This window comes from Pituophis catenifer, unplaced genomic scaffold, assembly GCF_029215685.1.
Source record: "Pituophis catenifer annectens isolate HBS135680 unplaced genomic scaffold, rPitCat1.0.hap2 SCAF_8, whole genome shotgun sequence".
NCBI lineage: Eukaryota > Metazoa > Chordata > Lepidosauria > Squamata > Colubridae > Pituophis > Pituophis catenifer.
Genome location: NW_027256888.1, coordinates 17,376,072 through 17,398,314, shown reverse-complemented (window position 1 = coordinate 17,398,314; position 22,243 = coordinate 17,376,072). Strand labels below are relative to the sequence as shown.

Here is a 22,243-nt window from a genome sequence, read left to right as displayed (position 1 = left end):
GAAAGTCACATGGGAAGGGAATGTAGTACCCAGGAAGTCACAGTTGTTTGAGATTCTCTGCTTCATTACATTTTGCTTGAAGGTCATACTTGTCTTTGAATATAGCACTCCAACCCCTGGCTTACCTGAATGAACTAGAATTCAGTTTCAAACACTTTTATAGCATTGTTTATCCGCTAATATTTTGGGTGCTGCTAGAAACCTTGCTATTTAGGAGAACCATAAATATATTATTCAGCTGCTGCAGCTGTTACTATGGTTTACCAGCGGTCAGTTTTTATTTTGATCAGATTGGTTTATTTTTAGAAGAATTTAAAATTGTTTTAGAAGTTACTAGCTGCTCAGGGTTCATCATGAATGTTAATAAGATTATTGACCCAAATTTAAAGGTATGTAAACAAAATTGTTTATGCAATACTGATTTCCTCTCCCTTGTTATTCATGGACAGCTACTCTTAAAAATCAGGAGATTCTTCAGAACAGGATGATCAGACAGAAAGAGCGAGAGAGAGCAATGACATGTGAAGGTGCCCTTTATTCAGTGTTGAATCCAAATTACTGTTAATACTTAGTAATGAGAAAGCAAACAAAAGCTTATTATATTGATTGTTAGTAGAACTAATTCAGAGATCAAATCCAAGGCAGATACTATCTTTACTTTTGGATAAATATCTTTACTTATCCAAGTAGAAGAGGACAAAAAGTGTAATGTTGTATTTCAATACATTGTAATATTGAAGTAATGACAGGCAGCTATAGATTCACTCCCATAAAATACATCTGCCCATTTTTTGCTGCCTCTTACTACTGCCATTTTATGGAATAGCTGAGGAACATAGGAGATAATAAATGTGTTCTGGACATTGTGGAGTTATAGACTCCAATGCATCAATCATTTACAGGCAAACTATTATTACACTCTAAATAGATGCTTGTATCTCAGCGTACACAAAATTGCTGCACTTAACCGAGATCATACTTATATATAAATTCATCTCTGGAGAGTATTGAGGAAAAATATAGGAGCAGAAAAAAATAACACAGTGAAGAGATAACACACGGGAGATCTTCCATACTTATACTAATGAAGCAAATTATCCTAAGGCGAAGAAAACTGCTTCAAAAAGCAAGTTGTTCTGTCTCAGATCAAAATGATGAAGTGAGCCTGATCTGTCTCTTCAATACCAGCCTAGCTATTTTAATCTGATGCAACACTTGAATCAAGTCCTTTGCTTTGAAGATGTGCTTTAACTGAAACCTTGGCAAGAGAAGTTCCCTTCAAAGCTCCATACAGCTTTACTGCCTGGTTACTTATATTTCTTTGTCCCTGTATGTTCTGAAAAGTTATTCTCTTGTTAAAAAGTACAGAATAATACTTGGGTATATAAAGATTCCAGATTATCCACAAGTAATGTTTTACAAATTGCACCTGTAGATATACCCAGAACTTGCTGGTGAACTTGTCACAGTGAATTATAGGAGCATTTCTTTTACTAGCTCAACAGTATAGCCCTTGTGTTGTGGCCTGCCAGCGGCCTGCGCGGATCGTGGCTGATCCCGATGAAGAGGAGGCTGGTGTGGTGTTGTGCCAGCAGCTGCACAGCCAGCGCTCACGTCGGACAGCGAGGAGGCTGAAGAGGATGTGATGCCAGAGGCAGAAACTCAGCCAGGGCCTTCAGAAGCTCCAGAGGCTCCTTCCAGTGGAGAGAGCGAAGTGGAGGAGCCTCTCCTCAATGCTCGGGCATGCAGGGCTGCCAAAAGGCAGGAGTGGCTACTCAGGAGAAGGAGGACTATTCGAGAGTAGGGCTTGAGGATAATGGCCACTCCCTTAGCCTATTTAAGTTGCACGCGCTAGTGCAACTTTTCTTGCTGGAAACAACTCGTATTATTATCAGAGTATTTTGGTTTATCATATCTGGTTTTCTGGGCTGGTTGCCAACCTTTGCAGGTCTTGTTTATTCTTGTTACTTAATAAATTTGATAAGGACCGTTGATGTGTGTCAATATCCTTGGAAATCCGGAGCTGGGGCAGAACACCTTGATTATATTATGCCAAATAAGCAAAGAATGGAGATCCTTGTGGTATTAAACAGGAAATGGAATTTTAATTATGTATCTGCCACAATGTCATTTATAATTAACATGGTATAATCAGATACTCAGTCCCCACTGTAGGTAGGCTGAAGATCAAGTCACATGTTACCGTATATCATCTGGTAAAGTATATTTGAAGCATTAATAGAGCCCTGAAGATAAACAAACCACTTTGGGCTAAATTATAATATAATGTGTGGATGATCTTAGAGGGTGAGAAGAAATGCTCTCTTGGAAGTGTTCTAGCCATCAGGGAAAGAAGCTTGGAAGGGCCCATTTAAATATTTTCAGGGAGGGCTTATTTTCAGGAGAGAGTTTATTTTCGGAGGAGGGCTTATTTTCGGGAAAACACAGTATATCTAAGAAGACTGATTATAATATAAAGTTACTGAAGATAAGGAGGTGAATGTGTACAAATAATAGCAGTAGGAAACAGCAGAAGTAAAGAGTATTAATGACTAAACAAGAGCTTTCTATATACAGTATAAGAATCTTAAGCTTATTACAAAAGGAAATCATATGTCATAAGGGTAATAGAGGATATCCAATTAGCTTTTTTTTTGCTAATAGATTTGATAGATTTATGGCAAGCAAAATCTGGATTAGATATTGATAATTAGGCTACTAGAGTGAAATGGCAACCAATTGTATGTCAAAAATAAAATGTCCATAGCAAAATGTTTTAGCCTTGTAAAAGGCTGTAACAGACCTTCAACTGAGATATTCTAAGATTGCCTAGTATCTTCAGAGGTGACCTGGCCATTGAAATAAATGAATTATTCCATATGATTAACAGAACTCTAGTAACTGTCTTTGCATACAACGAAGGCTTACTTCTAACAAAGTTATGTCAGGTGTATGTCTAGCATGCTTGCCTTTTGCAGATGTTCATAACAATTTCCTTCTCAGAGGAGGCAATGATTGTTTATATCCAGAAATTTGATTCAGAAGAGGAAAATGTAAAAGATAAGAGAGCATGATGTAATAAAATGAGCATGTTACATATCTGTGAAATTAAGAGATTTAATAGATTTGAATAAAATCTGATACTTTTTGAGTTGAACAATATGCACACAAGGAAGTGAAAGTGGTTTAATTATGAAAGCTGCATTCCATTATTTTGTAATGGACATGAATGGTAGTGTGGGTATGATAAGAGAGTACAGAGAGACTTGGGTTGTTCACAAACAAAAAAAGAGGAAAACCATAGTAGGAGTCTTGGAATGAAAAGTGAATAAATTGCAGAGATTGGGTCTGCTAAACTTAAAAGGGCTTCTGGAAGATGCAAGAGCTGCCATCAAAAATCTGATGAATCAGCTAGCAAAATTATTAAATTGTTCAAGAAGACAAACAAGAAAAAATGGGGTTTAGACACAAGTTAGTTTCTTCATGTTAAGAGCTGTTTAGCCATAGATCATGCTACTCAGAAAGTCATGAATTCTTCTCTAGGGCTGGTTAAACAAAGGCTTGTCTGTTCAACTTTCAAGAATGTATTCCCATACAGAACAGGAGGCTGGTTTAGATGAATTTCCATAATCCCAACATTTATATTCTATGATTCTAACAAATATGGATCTGGAAACTGAAGTATCAAAACCCAAAGTCGTTGCGTTTGTTGTGAAAAATAGAAAACTTTGTTCCATGGTAAACATAAATGGCAAAATAAAATCTAAAATACTGAATTGGTATCCCTTGGCTGAACATTAATAAAAAGATGAGAAAATTGATTAAAATTACAGTGGATACACAGGATAAATCCTGTGGTGATTGTTTCAAGAAATGAATATTTGTTCAAAGAACAAAAATGGCTTATATATTTCTACAGTGAATATACATAGTAAAACAAGGGGATGGTTAAGAATTGATGGATGCTGAAGAAATGTAAACTGAATATAATGATCAGTCTAAAATAGGTATGTTGATTGATCATATATAAAGAATGAATTAACAAATATACAAAGGAAAAGTTAATACATTAATGGTTTGGAAAAAAAACCCGGGAAGATGAAAAACTCATAGTTGTAATGCTAGAAGTTACTCAGAAATAAGCCACATTAGCTATAATGCAGTCTCAGGTAAACCTACATTAGTTTAGCCTTATAGTAAAAATCAAATGTATTACAAAAGAGCATTAACCTTGAAAATAAACATGATGGATACATAGATACGTAGTAAAAACATGTTTTGTTCCCATACTTTTAAAATTATTTTCTAGTATTTCGTTGAATGTTCTCTAAGGACAATTAAGCCTGTGCCCACCAAATATTACAGACATGGATATTGCTTAGGTTTGGTTGGGTTATGGAGATTTTATTCTATTTTTAAAATTGAATTGCTTTCTATGGCAGTATAGAGCAATTATAAAGGAGCAACAGAGAATACAGAATTTCAACATAATGCATTGAGAAACAAGAAATTTTGTTTTAAAGGAAATTATAAATTTATACACATTAGAGTCCTGTATAAATCTATAAAAATAGTTTTTAACAATCTGGACAGTAAAAATAAATATTTAATACCTTTTCCATTATATTTGTATAGAAACATAGACAGACAGTAAACATCTTTCCATATTTTTATTCCATACAAAATGCTCATTTTAATTTCTGTACATAACTAAAAATAGTGTACTTCCGTCAAAGCAAATAAGAAAATATTAGCCTATCTACCATTGAGATAGGATGTTTAATTGTATAGGTTGCCTGAAAATGTATTCTGTCCTAAAGAGAACTGCCAGTGTTAGGTTCTATAGATGGTGGAGGCGGTGGAGGTGGAGGTGGAGGAGGTAAAGATAACATAGACAATAAAGGCTCATAGGTGTTCTGAGGGCACGTAGGAGGCCACCCCCAATCTACTGGTGGGGGTGGGGGTGGGGGTGGAAAATTTGCATTATGACTAACAGTTTCAAAAGATGGGGGTGGGAAGGAATACTGATGTCTTCTCATACTTTCCAGTCTCTGTTGCTGACAAAAAGTAGGTGGTTTTGGCAAGTGTGCATAGTCAGAGGAATAATATTGTGGAGTTATATTGTGCTGTCTATAGAAACGTGGAAAAGAAGCTACTTGAGGAGGTCTGTTCCATGAAAACCTGGTAGTAGGCTGTCCTCTACAATATCCAACTGAATATTCTGAAGGAGGTTGTGGTCTGGACTGATAATTTGGTCCTTTATCATCTACAGAAGGAAACAAAAACATGAAGAGATTAGCATAATTCAATATTTTATGAACATTGTAAAAACAAGGAATGCAGGCTATGTTTTCCCCAAGACTATACTGTTAATTAAATAAACCGAAGTTCCGAATAAATTCTTGGCATATTATATAACAGTCATCAAATTGTGTACTAATTGTTTATTTTTATATTTTTATTTAAAAAGCATATGATTTTTAATATTATGTAGTACATATTAGCTTCCCTAATAGAAAACACTGAGGTAACATTTGATTTTTTGAGTTATGGACTGTGCAGCAAAGGAATGAACTTTTGTGTTTAAAGAAAAAAATAGCTTCTGTTGGCCAGATAAACTAAGTATAAATCTTGAAAGAGGCAACTATGAATAGTTCAAGATTAGTATTATTTTATCAAACAGACATTCTTCATAAATATAAAAACCCACAGATTGACATGTAGAATGTAAATGCATTTGTAATACATGATTATCCATGTCCCACTTTCCAACATTCAGCATTATGTAAGTAAAATTATTGATCTGCTATTTTGACAAAGGTAGCATTATTTTTCTTACTAAATACAAAGAATTGTTAACCAATGTTCTTTTGTATCCCACTATTTCTATTTACTTGATGTCTGAACAGCTGAAGAGATCTATTCTTCCATTTTTTATAAAGGTAATTTTTATAAATATGAAAATACTAAATTCGAAAGGCTCTTAAATATAAAGTCAAAAGTGAGGAATGGATTATATCAACATTAAACAAATAATATATAAAACAGCTACTTACTGCTATCATTTTGCTGCAATCTGAGCTTCTTTCTTTTTATATTCTGAGATTTCTTGTGTGATTTTGCTGCTTTTTCTTTTTCATCATCACTGAAATCTAAAGCCTAGAGAAAAATAAAATAAAAAACTGGAAGGTTAAAAAAAAAAGTGAAGGTTGGCATTTTATAGCAATTCCACAATATCTAGTCATTTATCTAAGAACATATATCTAAGAACACTATAATGTTTTGGATTTAATTCCAAAAACATGATTCAGTACAAATAAACACACAAAGATAGCACTTCTTTGCAACTCTATATAAGATTTGTGTCTTTTCACACAGCATGTATGCTCTTAAAAAGTTGCAAAGGCATTATCTTTGTACTCTGACTCTCCCCGATATACCTTTGCCAAATTATTTCCAAAATGCTTCATAGCCACTTTTCAATTATGAAAGAATTCAGAGATTAAATGACATAAAGTCACTTTACCACTGAACCACCTAGAATACTAGACTTGTGTGGGTTGGAGAAATAGAACACAGAGAATACTAGAATATTCTGTTTCTGGATCTGCAGGTTTGCATATCCCTATTGGATGATTGTTGTGACTCCGATCCCCGAGCCCATCTTATCAGAGGGAGAAAACTCCGAAAGTGAAGGAGAGGAGTTGGCAAGGCCTCCCTCTCCAGGACCCTCCTCTCTGGCAATGCCTCCTCTCTTCAGAAGGAGAAGAGATAGGCCAGGAGCCAGGCATTTCCGAGCAGCTGCAGTTAGACAGCGACAGAGATAAGTCTTGGCTGGATCCCCGACAGCGTCGGAAAGACAAGCGTGCGCAGCAGAGAAGGAGGCATGCCAGAGATTAAGCTGAGTCACTGGACCACACCCCACAGGGGATAAAAGGGGGTGAGGTGGCCATTCAGGTTTTGTGACGGACAAAACTGAAAGCTAGCAAGTCATTCTGCATTTCTGGAACTTTGTTATATGCTCTGCTTGGATTGATTCTTGGACTGGACTTGACTATTCTTTGGCTTTTGTGGACTTACTTTGATGTTTTCAGTTAGAGGAGATAAACCTCCCTTTATAAGTAAAAACTTTTGGCAAGTAGCCACTGGGTTGCTGCCAATTCTGTTATCAAAGGAAATTCTTGTCTGCTGGTTTATTTTAACTCTTGGTCGACTGCTGGTGTGCGTATGTGAGACAGGGACAGAACAGATGATATTCATCATACTGGTAGAAGGGAACTTCTGGAACTTTTCAATCCCTTCTCCTCAAGAATCCCACAAAAATCCTACAGATGGTAGATCTGGTTCCTTTTGAATATATGAACTTTGACATAAAAAAGGAAAGAGACAATTCTCAAAAATTTGTGACTTGCATTCTAAATTTCTAATGAAAGTTAGCATGTAAGAATCTCTATTTTGGACTTTGGAAAGGGGATTTTTTTATATATAATAGTGAAATATGAGTAGGAAATGCAGCACCAACAACTCTTTGACTTATTAAAAACAAATGAACTTTGAAAGAAGTTAAACTGAAGTTATCACTTCAGGAAAAAAAATATAAGATTCTCCAGGAGGAGGAATTCATTTTCCCAAGTTAATGTTACTTGTTAAGTAATATTCTCTGCATATATATATATATATTATTCCTTTAAAAAGAAAGGAAGTACATTTTGAATTGGGAAAACTGAAGGGCAAAATCAGTATGCAAAGGATATCCTTGCCTCAGGAGGTGGCTCGTCATCATTCTTCCAAGATGCATCTGATCCCTTTTCTCTAGAACGCAAAAGAGGTTTTTGTTTTTTTTGTAAAGAACAAAAGATAGATTCTTATGTGTACACACACACAATAATATTAGCATTATTTGAAAGTTAATACCGTATTTTTCGGAGTATAAGGCGCACCAAAGTATACCTTAGTTTTTGGGGAGGAAAATAGGGGGGGGGGAATTTCTGGCTACCAGGTATTCATCTGGCTAGCGTTTTTAGCCTGGTCAGCTTCAGCACATTAGTTCGCCTGCTGGTTTTAAGGTTGGGACTGTGCTTCTAAAGCACAGCTGATTGTCGGAGGGAGCAGCAATTAGAAAACCAGTCAAAGCACGGAAGTTCTCTTTGCTCGCATTGGGGCTGAAAAATAGCTTCAAAAGCATAACTAATCGTCAGAGGGAGCTCCAGTGACTAAAACAGGCAAAGCGTGGAAGGGGTAAGAGAAGGCAGCAGCTGTTCCGGGTAGACATTTTGGGCATACACATCGCGTTTTCAGCCTCCAAACGTGTAGCGTTTTCAGGCGGCGATCAGCAGCGATGCGCTTTGATGATCCCCACAGCCTTGAAGGGGTCTCAAACAGAGCGTTTGGAGGCTGAAAACGTTAGCCAAAAAACACAAGGCATTGTCGGTGGGAATCACTACAGCAGGAAGAGGACATGCGGAGGCTGAAGGGGGCGGGGCTACATTCAAAGTATAAGACGCACCCAAATTTTCAGCCCCTTTTAGGAGGGAAAAAAATTCGGAATTTTCTTCTTTAAAATAAAACTAAGCCATAGGGCTTCACAAGGAAAATGGCAAAATCTTTTGAAAAGTTACCAGATGTGCATTTTCAGACACTATATAGAACAGGAATCCCCAACCCCAGGTCTGTGGACTGGCACTCTCTCCACTGAACCAGGCCCTGGTGCCCAAAATGTTAGGGGCTGCTGCTCTAGAACAGCCTTCCTCAACTGGAAAACTTTCTGACTATAGTGACTATAGTGGTCACAACAATCATAATTCAAGTTAGTATGACTAGATAAGATTATATTCAAAAACATGGTGGATAGCAAGTAGAGGAAAACTGCTTTAGTGAGCCTTTGCAGAAAATCCAGCTCATAACCAAAATTCTAAATACAGAATCAAGTTATGAAATATATGAAGAAACATGTAAATCTTAACTCTTAATTGTTGAGATATAGTTAAACATGTAGAGATATGTTATTAGGATTAGGTCATTAGGACCTAAATAGGAGGAGGAAGGTGTGTTGGATATTATTGCCACTTTGAGTTATTTGTAAAAATAATAAAGGTGGTATAAAACTAAATTAAAATTAGAAGATAATTAATAAATTAGACATTGCTAACAAGAGTTCAGAATTTTTTCACTGTTCAAATTTGCAAATTATTTGCATGTATGCATGTATATTCCAAACTCTGAAAGCCAATTTGGTCTAGTGGTTAAGGCATCAGGTTAGAAACCAGGAATCTGTGGTCTCTAGTCTCACCTGAGGCATGAAAGCTGGCTGAATTAATTTGCCCAAGTCACATTCTCATCTTAAAACATCACAATGGATCAACATTTGGTTGATCTGAAAAAAGCAGATCTTGTACTTGCCAAAAAAAAAAAAAAAAAATTAGGTAGAAAAAAATGTATACATCAAACTTACTGTTTCAATTTTTCTGGAAATATGTACTGAGTGAAGCTTTCCACAGCTGGAGCAAAATATACTGCATCTTTTATTTTAATATCTTTAGACTGAATGTGCTCAGGGCTGTTAAATTGTACTACATAAAAGGGATGTGACACTGGGCCAAATATCTCAAAGATCTGCAAGACAACAAATGTTATTGCTTCATAAAACAAATTCTGTAATTACAGGATGACATTTAAAAAGGAAAATTATTGGGGGAGTGAAAATACTATAAAAGTATTTTTCTAACCTCTGACATTCAGCCTCAAATTTAACTGCTTATAATTGTTCTAAAAGCAATTTTAGTATTATTTATTAATAGAGGGAATATGTCTTGAACTGTGGAGTCCTTGGTACTCTCTGAGCTTGTCTATTTACTTGTAGATGTTTCCTTACCCAGTTGGGAAACATCTTCTGTTCTAGTAAGTTTTTAAGGAATGCCAGAATTTCCAGATAAGGTAATTGCAAAATATCACAGAAAATACAGGTTTTAGAATCAAATAAAAATGCCTAATTTCAAGTTCACATGCTGAGCTAATTAAAACAACATGCTTTAAAAGAACATTACACTGATTTCTTTTAAAAAAATCTTGACTTTTAATATATCATACTGAATTCAAATTTCTCAACAATTCTGTGAACTGGCAATTATCTGGTAATTATCTATATACTGGTAATTATCTACCGTGTTTCCCCGAAAATAAGACCCTGTCTTATATTTTTTTGAAACCCGAAATAAGCGCTTGGCCTTATTGCCATGCGCTCAAAAGCCCAATTGGGTTTATTATCAGGGGATGTCTTATTTTGGGGAAAACAAGGTATATATTACTAAAAATCTTGGTCTGTACGCCTTAACTGGGCAAAACAATGCATCACAGGGCAACAGTTTTTGAACCTCAAATGGGCTGATTTAAAGAATGCATCCAAAATCCATTATTCTATTTATTTGTGTTTCATATATTTTTCAAGAATATTAAGAAAGGCAAGTCTTATACAAATAAATATAGTATTGAAAAGCTAAATAAGCCGTATTAACAGATGTACTGTATCATAAAAATATACTCCTGAGCTAAATTTTCCTAACATGTGCTTTGCAAACAAAGTAACATACAGTATTTTCCTAAAGAGCACTTATTATTTGTAATATGTCTCAAAAATGTATTTATGCTGGTAATATTTTTATGGTTGCTAAAACATTGTTTAATGGCATTAGCAAACAATGAGAAAGCATGCTGGAACAATAAAGACAGACTAAAATATTCATTGAAATAATTAAAAATTTATTTACTTTTCCTAATGAATGACGATTTTCCTTGAAAAGTACTGTATTTTCATTCACTGGAGGAAGTCCCTTCTCGGACTCAATTATTACTAAAAAAAGAGAAAGAATCTGAATATTTTGCTAAATTCTTCTAATACAGTAAAGTATACTGTATTATCTTAATTAATATTATCCATGAACCTATAGGCATATTGAAAACAAAAGGCTATAAATTGTTATACCTGCAATAATATATAATTTATTAGTTGCAGTTTCAAAAAGAACTTATTCGTTTAAATATCTATTTCAATTTGCAAATGGAACTAGTTTAAAACATTTTAGTTCTCTATATAGCCTTGCTATAGACATACAATTTACATTATAACATTCACCAGTTGTAATTCAGATATTACGGAAGAAAAAGCAAGAGTCATCTACAACATACAGAATAAAGACTGCAACAACCATTATATAGGACAGGCAGGCAGAAGACTAGCAGAGTGCATATCCATGAACACTAGCCAGCAGTTAGAAGGACACAATGAAAGCTCCTTAATTTCACAAGACATGGGCAGACTCAACTGTAGTTTCAGCTGAGAAACTGAGAGCATCCTATAGTTGAAGCTAAATCCAAAAGCTCTAGAGAATTCGTGGAAACTTGCCATTCAGGCCAAGTAATAAAAAATAATAAAGGCAAGATTTTAAAAAAAATCTAATGAAATAAATATGTAAATAAGATATACATTAGATATTCATGTCCAACTCCCATATTTTGAGATGGATGAGAGAGATAAATTAGGTCCAGATATTAAACATGAATTCATGTATGCATTTTTCTATGAACTAACTTAGAAAGAGACATGTACAAGACAGTAAGTTGAACCTTATCTTTTTATACTTAGTCAAATGTTTGCCTCTGTAAATTGAATGCTTATAAAAATGTTATATAAATACTGTGACTGATCTAACGTACAAATCCATGAGGAAAAGGAAGTATTTAACAGAAATAATAGAGTCCCATAAGCAGAAACTAACGAATGACATACTAGAGGAATGTAAAATGTTTTAAACATATATAACAAAAATTTGTTGCAATTTTGAGTGTCCTGACAGTTTTATGGCTGCAATTGGGCTGTTATTTTTGGGCCTAACTAGGTTGCTTGTTTTCAAATTTGTCATATATTGTACAGTAAAACCAGAGAAGAAGGGATAATGTAGCAACAGAATTTTGAAAGCAGCAATTAAGCACATGGGAGGCAGAAAAATATTTAAACCTTCCAGGCTGCTTTTATTTACAATTATTTTGATACGCTAACAATTGTATATGCTAACAATAGAAACAAAATTAAATGATTATTAATAATAATAGTTGGAAGTCAATCCTTTTTTTCTTTTTTCCCCTTGCTTTCCTCCACTTTTCTCTTCCCTTTTCCCTTCCCTAATTTCTCTATTTACTTTTGTATTTTCTTTGTATGCTATATTATAAACTAATAAAATTGTTTAAACCAGAAATAATTATTTGCAATGAAAAAGGTCAAATTGAATAGTGAATGGCCCCCGCATGGTTTATTCTGCAAACAAATAATTTAAAGAAATGCCTGCAAATGCTAATGCTGTTGAGACTGTATAAATGCAAAACAAATACTATTACTAATAAAGGACAATATTTGTAGCTCATGGTTGAAATGATGGGTCTTTAGTGCTCTCTGAGCTTGGTTATTTTCTTGCAGATGTTGACTAGCACTGATTATGTTACCTAGTGTGGGTAATAAAACTTATGCAACAATACAATCAAGCTCAGAGAGCATAAAAGATCCCTCAAATACTATTAATAATGTTGAGCTAGTTTGGTTAGGGGATTGAGGTACAACTTTTAGAATGCATTTAAAACAGATCAGATGCTATGTTAGTTGGTGGAATTATTGCTGAATTTTGTTCATGATTGCTCTTTTGACCTAATGGAATTTCTAGATTTTCCTTTAGGAGGAGGAGGAGGACTGACTATAAAATGTTACTGAAAATCAAATATTTTGTAGGGATGCAAAATAATCACAAAAAGCCACAAATTGCTCACTCTTGTATTAAGCAATCAAATATTCCATAAATAACTACATAATAAAAAACATTTTCAGGGAACACAGAATGCAAACTCTGATACATCTTCTTACCTTGATGTTCAATGATGCTGGAAACTTGTCCAAAAGGCATTAATTTAACAGATTCAGGAAGAATTATCATTAGGTCTTCAACAAGAGGTGGTTCCTGCTGAATAAATAATTTAAAAAAATCATTTGCATGCTAAGGCCCATATCCTATTTTTTCCAATCTAAGTGGCTTAATTAACACTCACTACAGCCTATAATTATTTTCTTACAGATATTAATGATTTTTGCGGACAAGCTCTATGCTAAAGATAACCACAAATAAAAAAAGTACTTAATCTCTTCAGTTTTCTAAAACTAGAAAATGCTTGTACTTGTGCACTCTGAAAATTGGTCAAAACCACGTCAATCTTCTAAAAATTGGGCATTTTTAGAATACGTTTGTATAATATGGGTGCATCACATGGTTGCAAGGTAACAAGGGAAAGGATAAAAAGAAATAAGACCTTGAAAGTAAATGTGTCTTTGTAGCCCATCTTTCTTCCATGCCTTGTGTACATGACGAAAAGAGGAACTATTAACACTTTTCTGTGAACGATCATTTCGCATCAATTAGGAGGTACATGAAATATAGCACAATTTATGGTGAAATTGAATAAAATTCCTCATCTACAAATAATTCCACTCCAAAACAATAATTCTCAAGGAAAAAAATAGATATTTATAAGAGGAGCACAACCTAGCATTTTTCCTCTTTGTTCCTGTTCATATTTAATTCACCAATTCAACCTTGCAAATAACTACCTCAAAGATTTTTTGCAACCGTTTTCTATGCCAATCTAAGCTATGAATAAGAATATATTATTGGGAAAGAGTCTGCTATAAACATTTATATGAAGGATCAAAGAAATAAAGTACCTCGATTTGCACAATATCTGTTGTCCCCTCATATTCATTATTTTGCTAAATGTAGTTTGGTGATAATTTTTCCTAGGTAACACCCAAATGTGTTTTACAACAGCAAAGACACTTACTTTTTTAGTCAATTCACTTTTTTTTTTAGTAGGAGAATTGTTTTCATTTTTATCTTGTTGATCATCATCGGATAACAATGGAGGAGAGGAAGAGGAGGAAAGAGAAGATGAACTGTCTGCATCAGTATCACTGCAAAGGGAGATACTATTTTTCAACATATGTTCTACCACATTAATTTAAAAAAGCATTAGCAATGATCGTAAGGCTCGACTAGGACTGGAATCTCCTTTTTAGTAATAAGTCACAATGGGCATAAGGGACTTGTGTCAGGTGTGCTGCATGTTGTGTAGTAGCTATTAAGAAAAAACCCTCCATTTCACATAACAACCTACACTACTGCAAAACTGGGAAAGGGAAGTTTTTATAGTTCTTTGTTAACTGTCAAGTTTAAAGCTATTAGGATTATTTCTTTGGTCTCATAGCTTTAAAAAGGGAGAGTCTCAATGCATTATTTGCCTTATTACTCACCTATTTATTTATTTACACATATTTATATGCCGCCCTTCTCCCGAAGGACTCAGGGCGGCAAACAAAAGTTGAAAAACAAATGACAACAGAATAAAATCCTAATTAAAACCAATTAGAAATCTAAAATAATTAAATAGTAATAGTAACCTAAGCTGGCTGACATTAGAATAGAATTCTTTATTGGCCAAGTGTGATTGGACACACAAGGAATTTGTCTTTGGTGCTTTTGCTCTCAGTGCACATAAAAAGACAAGATACATTCGTCAAGAATCACAAGGTACAACACTTAACGATAGTCATAGGGTACAAATAAGCAATCCAATCATGCTAGGAAACAATCAATATAAATGGTACGGATACAAGCCACAAAGTTACAGTCATGCTGTCATAAGTGGGAGGAGATGGGTGATAGGGACGACGAGAAGACAGTAATAGTAATAGTAATGCAGACTTAGTGAATAGTTTGACAGTGTTGTGGGAATTAGTTGTTTAGCAGAGTGATGGCATTTGGGGGGAAAAACTGTTGTTTTGTTGTGCAGTGCCCTATAAACGTAGTTTTGAGGGTAGAAGTTGAAACAATTTATATCCAGGATGTGAGGGGGTCTGTAGATATTTTCTCAGCCCTCTTTTTGACTCCTGCAGTATACAGGTCCTCAATGGAAGGCAGGTTGGTAGTAATTGTTTTTTTTTTCTGCAGTATTTTATTACTGTAACAAAATAATAACAAATGACACCTAGCTTTCCTCTGCCTCAGGAGTGGGCAATTGTGGCTCTTTTACAACCTGTTGGACTTCAACTCCCAGAATTCCTGAGACAGCTTGGCTGTCTCAGGAATTCTGGGAGTTGAAGTCCAACAGGTTGTAAAAGAGCCACAATTTGGCTGCCTGAACCAGACTCAGAAATGAAAGGTGAAGAACGCACAAAATGGGAACCTCCCCGACTCACCTGTCCGATTCCGAGCGGGCCCCACCTTCCCCTGACAACGGGCCCTTCTTCTCGCTCCGTTGCGCCGGCGGCTTCTCCTTGGAGAGCGCTGCCGTTTGGCGATGGAGGTCTCCGTCCTCTTCGCTGTTACCGCCCTGAAAAGCAGAGGAGGAGGAGGACGGCTGAGGATGGTCCACCACCTTGGCTTCCTCGGACGGCCGCCGCTCCTCTTCTTTATCCGGCGGTGCCTCCACAGCCTCAACCGGCGGGCAAGCCTCCTCACCGCCCGTCCCTGGAGAGGACCGGCCGTTGCTATCCCCCACGGCAGCCGGCTTCCCTTCAGCGGCGGCGCTAGAGTGAGGAGCATCTCCCGCAATCAGGGCGACCCAGGAAGGCTCCGAGGAGTTCGCCGGGGCTCCTTCGCGGAGGAGCTCCGGGGAAAGCGGGCCCGCCGCCTTTGCATCCCAGCTGCCCTCGCAGGCGACCCTCAGCGTCTGCAACCGCTCCGCCACTATCGAGCCTGCGAAGCCGGAGTCGCCGTCCACCGGCGGCGGGAGCGAAGAGGGATCCATGCCCAGATCCATGTGCGGCGGCGCGAAGCGATGACGGCAAGAGATGGCGCGCTGTACGGACGTCATTTCCGGTGTGGTTTCTTTATATGGGAGTGCGCATGTGGGGTCTGTGTAAGCGCAATGGTGTAAACCAGAGGTCTCCAACCTTGGCGACTTTAAGACTCGTGGACCTCAACTCCCAGAATTCCACAGCCAGCACTGGCTGTGGAATTCTGGGAGTTGAGGTCCACGAGTCTTAAAGTCGCCAAGGTTGGAGACCCCTGGTGTAAACAATAGGAAGCTCGTAACTTTTGAGGGAAGCTCCGAGTTACGCCCATTTTCATTTAGATCAGCTGCCAATTACAGATTCCTCGAATAATGCCGTGACCCGCCCATCCCCACAAAAACACACTTATCAACCCACTTGTGTTTACACAGGCATTTTGACAGCCGCAAAATACCACACATTGACACACATACGAGCAGTTAACGAATTGCCCCATTAACTCCAGTTTAAGAACCATGGTTATTAGATAGGATGATGATGAAGGCTTGATGACAGGCCCAAAGGCTAACCTCCAAAGACAATTCTTGTAAGATCATTGACATTTTTGACGGGAGTCCTGAATATAACCAGAAGCGATATAGATTAAACAGCTTCAATAACGATACTGACAAAAGTTCATGGTTGGTTAGCTGAGTTCTTGCTAGTGTTCCAGAAAACTTGCAAAATATATTTTTATATTTTGTCTTATATAGTCTTATATTATGTAAGCTGAGTTGCCATGGGCAACAATATAAAATGAAAAGAAAGGAAGAAAAAGAAAGAAAGAGAAAGGAAGAAGGAGGAGGAGGAGGAGGGGGAAAGGGAAAGGGAAAGGAAAGAAAAGGAAAGGAAAGGAAAGGAAACATTTTGCACAATTATATGATTTTAGTCTGAGGCCCCAACTCTTTGCAAAGACTATCTGATATTTGTGGCAAGATTACTTTAGCTGCACTGCTAAATATTTTAGTGACTAGGAGAATTAAGATGCCCTGTTTTTCATTGGCACCAGAATTTCACACAGACTAGATTTGAGATATCTGCTTTGCTCTGCAGAGTCCATTTAGGTGCACCAAGAGTAATGTGCTCTAGCATCTGGATATGAATACTAGATTGAAAACGATTCCAGTAATTTGAAAAGGCAAAAGGATGCACAAAGTTATCTTTGTAACAGCAGTTAATTTAATAAACCAACCCAGCCTCTGCAACCATATTTACCTTTGCATGCCACTAAGTGATTGTTCTGTTCCTTCCTTGAATTAGATACCGTATTTTCCAGCGTATAAGACGACTTTTTAACCCAGGAAAATCATCTCAAAAGTCGGGGGTCGTCTTATACGCCGGGTACCCGAATCTGAGTTGCTGGCGCTGACCGATGACACTTTGGGAGCGCCGGCAACATTGAGGGGAAGCTGTACTCCAAATTAGTTCCAACCTACAAGAGGTGCCAGGCAGTGCGCGGCCCACGAGAAAGGAACGCGTCCCCACTCTACCCCAGAATTCGGGTCACCTTCCTTTCTTTCCCAGCAGTCCACGGTGAAAGCGGCGCCGCGGTCGACCTGGGCCAGCGCCTTGCACACCTGGCTCTGCGTCTCCATTATGAGAAGCTCCATGCGACTTCGCATGTCTCCGCCCCAGTCGCGCAGCTCTCGCAATCCGCTCACCGGAGGAACCATGAAGTGCTCGCACCGCCTTGCCAGATCTTCCTCGTCCTCCTTTCCCCATGGCTTTTCCGGTTGTAATTGTTGCTGCTGCTGCCACCGAGGCTGCTCCTTCATCTCCGCCCACCACACCAGCCCGGCCAGCACCGCTGTGGCTCCCGCAGTCCAAGCGGATCGGCACCCGGGCTCACAGGCGAAGGGTGGGAGTGCACAGCGCACTTTCCTGGCTTGGCACCGATCCGGACGGCTGCAGAAGGAACTGGGCACCGGCTGTCATGTCTTTTCTGCTGTGCGGGATTCGGCACCTGGGCTCCCGGGGTTTAAGCCTCCGGGCCGGCCCGCGCTGCTCCAGGATGTTCGCTTCGGGCTCCTTGGAATCGCTGCCGGGCAGTTCTTCCCGTTGGGGCGATGGTGGGTGGCAGCGATCGGCATCGCTTGGACTGCGGGAGCCACGGCGAACTCCTTCCCCACGAGGTATTGCTCTGCATTTCACCACCTCTTCCAGGCTCGCAGCCTGAATGGGGTCGGGCTGGATACACCGCGAAAGAGATCGGCTTGGGGAAAAAAAAAACCGGTCTGCCGCCTTTACCACTACCTCCCCTCTCCACAAACACACACTTTTTGTTGTTGTTTGTTGCTGATAACATTCCCCCTCTCCCCCCCCCAATTCCATGGGTTCAAAGCGAGAGGGAGGGAAAGAAAGAAAAAAAGAGTTTTGATTCTGCCGGCTTATCACGAAGGCATTGGAACAAGCAGCCTAAAACTAGGAGGCATGTAAAGTCGCGGCTTAACGTTGCCGCAATGAGACTTTGGTGCCTGTTTGTGTGGACGGTGTCCATGCTCGCCGCGTCCTCTGTATCGAGACCTCTTTTAAAGCTCCTTTTTGATAAACCCCCCTTGTGCATCTTCTCCGGGTTTCTTGGTAACTGGGATCCGCTACACGTGCAAAACGGAGTCCCGAAATGGCTCTCCCAAGGTTGCCCGCTCTCACCATTACTGCAGCCGTCCGGATTGGCGCGGGAGCCACGGCGGTGCTGGCCGGGCTGGGTCTGGTGCGGCGGGCAGAGATGAAGGAGCAGCCTCGGCGGCGGCAGCAGCAGCAATTACAACCGGAAAAGCCATGGGGAAAGGAGGATGAGGAAGATCTGGCAAGGCAGTGCGAGCACTTCATGGCTCCTCCGGTGAGCGGATTGCGAGAGCTGCGCGACTGGGGCAGAGACATGCGAAGTCACATGGAGCTTCTCATAATGGAGACGCAGAGCCAGGTGTGCAAGGTGCTGGCCCAGGTCGACCGCAGCGCCGTTTTCACCGTGGACCTCCTTGGAATGCTGGAACCAGCTGGTTGCTGCGCGGAGCTTCCCCCAGGCATCCAGGGAGATATTACCGACGCTCTGACTTCCCCAGACTGGTGGAGTTCGCCATCAGTGGGGGTCAGCTGGGGAAGTCGGAGCGTCGGTAATACCCCCCTAGATGCCGGGGTGAAGCTCCGCTCAGCAGCCAGCTGGTTCCAGCATTCAGCAGCATGCAGCCTTGACTAGATTGGCACAGCTTTCTGTCAATGTCATCAGTCAGTGCCAGCAACTCAGATTCATGAAGTGTGCGGATCTCGACAAGGCTGCATGGGTGAAGGAAAAAAACCTGGTACAAAATATTCCTCTTGCCACTACACGTAGCGTAGCCCATTACCTTTCTCTACAGTACAGCAACAATACATACAGTACAGCAACAGTACATACAGTATAGTATACAAATGTAACAGTCAAGACCCCATCATGGCTCCACCAGCAAGAAGAAAGAAATATGAAGCCAGTTTTAAACTTAAAGTTGTAAACTTTGCCATGGAACATAATAACTGTGCTGTTGCAAGACAATATGGAGTAACAGAAAAGATGGTTCGGGACTGGAAAGCAAATGTAAAAGCGTTAAAGAGTATGCCAAGGGGTAAGTGTGCATTAAGAAGAGGCACCCCACATTGGCCAGAACTCGAAAAACATGTAGCAGACATGGTGAATGAGCATCGCCAAAACAGTTATGTAGTGACACGAAATAAAATACGTTTGTTTGCACTTCAGTGGGCCAAATCTAACCCAGATCACAGCAACAGATTTAAGGCCACTGTATCCTGGTGTACTAGATTCTTGGAAAGGCATAAGCATTTGAATTAAAATTATCATATTGAAATCAAATTTGATGTTTTTTAATTTTTATTTGGTGTGCGTTGGAAGAGGGGTAGTCTTATACGGCGAGTATAGCCCAAACCCTATATTTTAACAGGAAAAGTAGGGGGTCGTCTTATACGCCCAGTCGTCTTATACGCCGGAAAATACGGTATATTGAAAAGCCCAAGCTATGGTTGTCTATTCATTCACTGAAACATAATAATGGTCCTAAAGGACAGTGCTCAATGTTAAAGAAAAGGCACTTAATAGAGCAACAGACATTTTCAGTAAAAATTAAAACAAGACAGGATTATATTTAACTCATTAAAGAGTTGGAACCATTTATGAAATAATTGACAGATTGAATGTAATACACATTTTTTTCATATAGGTGATTTTTATGAATTGCATGATGAACTGTATAAGGAATTAATTTATACGAAATATAGACTATATTAAGTGGTTCTGTTAAATTACTGTTTAATATTCACACTAGTGCTGTTAAATGCAGTACTCGAGCAGGCTGTAACCTTAATTATTTATGTAGTTTAACTGTCACTTTCAATAAGCTTGTATTACCACAATATGTCAAGGTTAATAATATTAAATAATCTAAAATTATTGAAATATGCATTTTTCTTATTCTTCTTCCAAAAGTACACTTCATTCTTTCATTTGTTAAACAAAAAAGGAAAGGTAGTCACTGTGAAGCTTAATAAATACTAAAATCCATATTAGGGCAATTTAGAAACCACCAAATTGTATAAGTTTTTGAGAATTTCAGGATGTTACATGAAGATGTACATTTTATCCCATCATTGAAAATTATAGTTTTCTACAATTCTCATTAAACTTGTTTAGACCGGTGTTTTTAGATCTACAATATGTTCCTTAATTATTCATATTGTTTTTGCTTGTTTTAGTTCTCAGATTTTGATGATGCCAATGAATTCCATTGTGAAAGGAATTCCATTGTGAAAGGTGTTATGGAGACTTACATTGAGGATCTGATGAACTAGTCATCCCTAAAGGAGCGTGGATGCCATTACAGTAGAAGTTAGCAGCCAGGGGTTAGATTCTGAACACCAAAATTTTTCCAGAGTATGGCAAGATCATCCACATGTGTTCTAGACTGCTTCTCTCAAGTACACTAGCAGGATCCATTTTTTTTTTTTTTTTTTTTTGTGGTCAGCTGGTGAGTTGAGCAGTTGGATTCCACCTAAGCTCAAAGTTGTAATGTAGCTTATATGGACATAATGTTCAGCTGAGCCTCATTTTTTAATTACTTTTGGAATTACTTTTTATTGCTTTTCAAATATCAAGAACCTTTGGAAGAGTAATTTTTAATCTGTTTCAAGATTGCCATACAGAAACATAGACATAGTCTGAAGCTGCAGCAAATAACTGCAGGCAGGAATATAATTCAAATGCCTAGCAAAGAGTGCTTGCCTGAAAAAATGCTAATTACAACCCATAAAACATTAGCATAGTCCAAATACATTTCTTGAATTACAAAGCCAAAACAGGTAGTCAGCCAGTTTAAGAATCAAAGAGTCACGAACAAGAATCAGTAACAAACAAAGTCACAAACTAGAATTTTGAATGGTTGTTTCCAACAAAGACTCCAAGCAATTGCAGTGGCTACAATTATTCATTCCCCATCTTTACTCCGCTCGCTTCTTTATGAGTCTAGATCTGGGACTTGTGTTGTCATCTGGATACGCTACTGAACAGATGTCTCTGGCTGATGAGCCTGTATTGAATCCTGGCTTAATGATTCCTGAAGTTGGCAATTGTGAACCACTGTGTTGTGGCCCACCAGCAGCCTGCGCAGATCATGGCTGATCCCGACGACGAGGAGGCTGGTGTGGAGTTGTGCCAGCAGCCTGTGCAGCCGGCGCTCGCGTCGGACAGCGAGGAGCTGAAGAGGATGTGGTGCCAGAGGCAGAGACTCAGCCTGGGCCTTCAGAACCTCCAGAGGCTCCTTCAAGTGGAGAGAGCGAAGTGGAGGAGCCTCTCTTCAATGCTCGACCATGCAGAGCTGCCAGAAGGCAGGAGTGACTACTCAGGAGGAGGAGGTCTCCTCGAGTGTAAGGTTTGAGGATAATTGGCCAGTCCCTTAGCCTATTTAAGTTGCAGTTAGTAATTTCTTTCTGGAAACAACGTGTAATTATTACAGAGCATCTTGGAGAGTGAGTGTCTTATCGTATCTTGTTTTCTGGGCTGGTTGCCAACCTTTGCTGGACTTTGTTTATTCTTGGTACGTTATAACTTCGATAAGGACCGTTGGTGTGTGTCACAATCCTTGGGAATTCAGAGCTGGGGCAGAACACACTGGCTTAGCTGGAGCTATATTTGGAGTGGGGAATAAATGACAAAAGGATGATTAAAGGTAAAGGTTCCCCTCGCACATATGTGCTAGTTGTTTCCAACTCTAGGGGGCGGTGCTCATCTTTGTTTCAAAGCCGAAAAGCCAGTGCTGTCCGAAGATGTCTCCATGGTCATGTGGCCAGCATGACTAAACACCAAAGGCTCACAGAACACTATTACCTTCCCATCAAAGG

General features: G+C 38.8%; 1 protein-coding gene across 1 annotated transcript; it reads right to left on the bottom strand.

Moving 5' to 3' along the window:
• Nucleotides 1-4,664: 4,664 nt before the first annotated feature.
• NAF1 (nuclear assembly factor 1 ribonucleoprotein) lies at nt 4,665-15,849 on the bottom strand. Its single transcript, XM_070948719.1, has 8 exons — nt 15,287-15,849; nt 13,873-14,002; nt 12,905-13,001; nt 10,764-10,846; nt 9,452-9,612; nt 7,761-7,812; nt 6,057-6,159; nt 4,665-5,266 (listed from the first exon to the last, which is right to left on the bottom strand). The coding sequence occupies exons 1-8, from the start codon at nt 15,847-15,849 to the stop codon at nt 4,815-4,817; spliced, it is 1,641 nt and encodes a 546-aa protein (XP_070804820.1). The 3' UTR covers nt 4,665-4,814.
• Between the last annotated feature and the right edge of the window lie 6,394 nt (nt 15,850-22,243).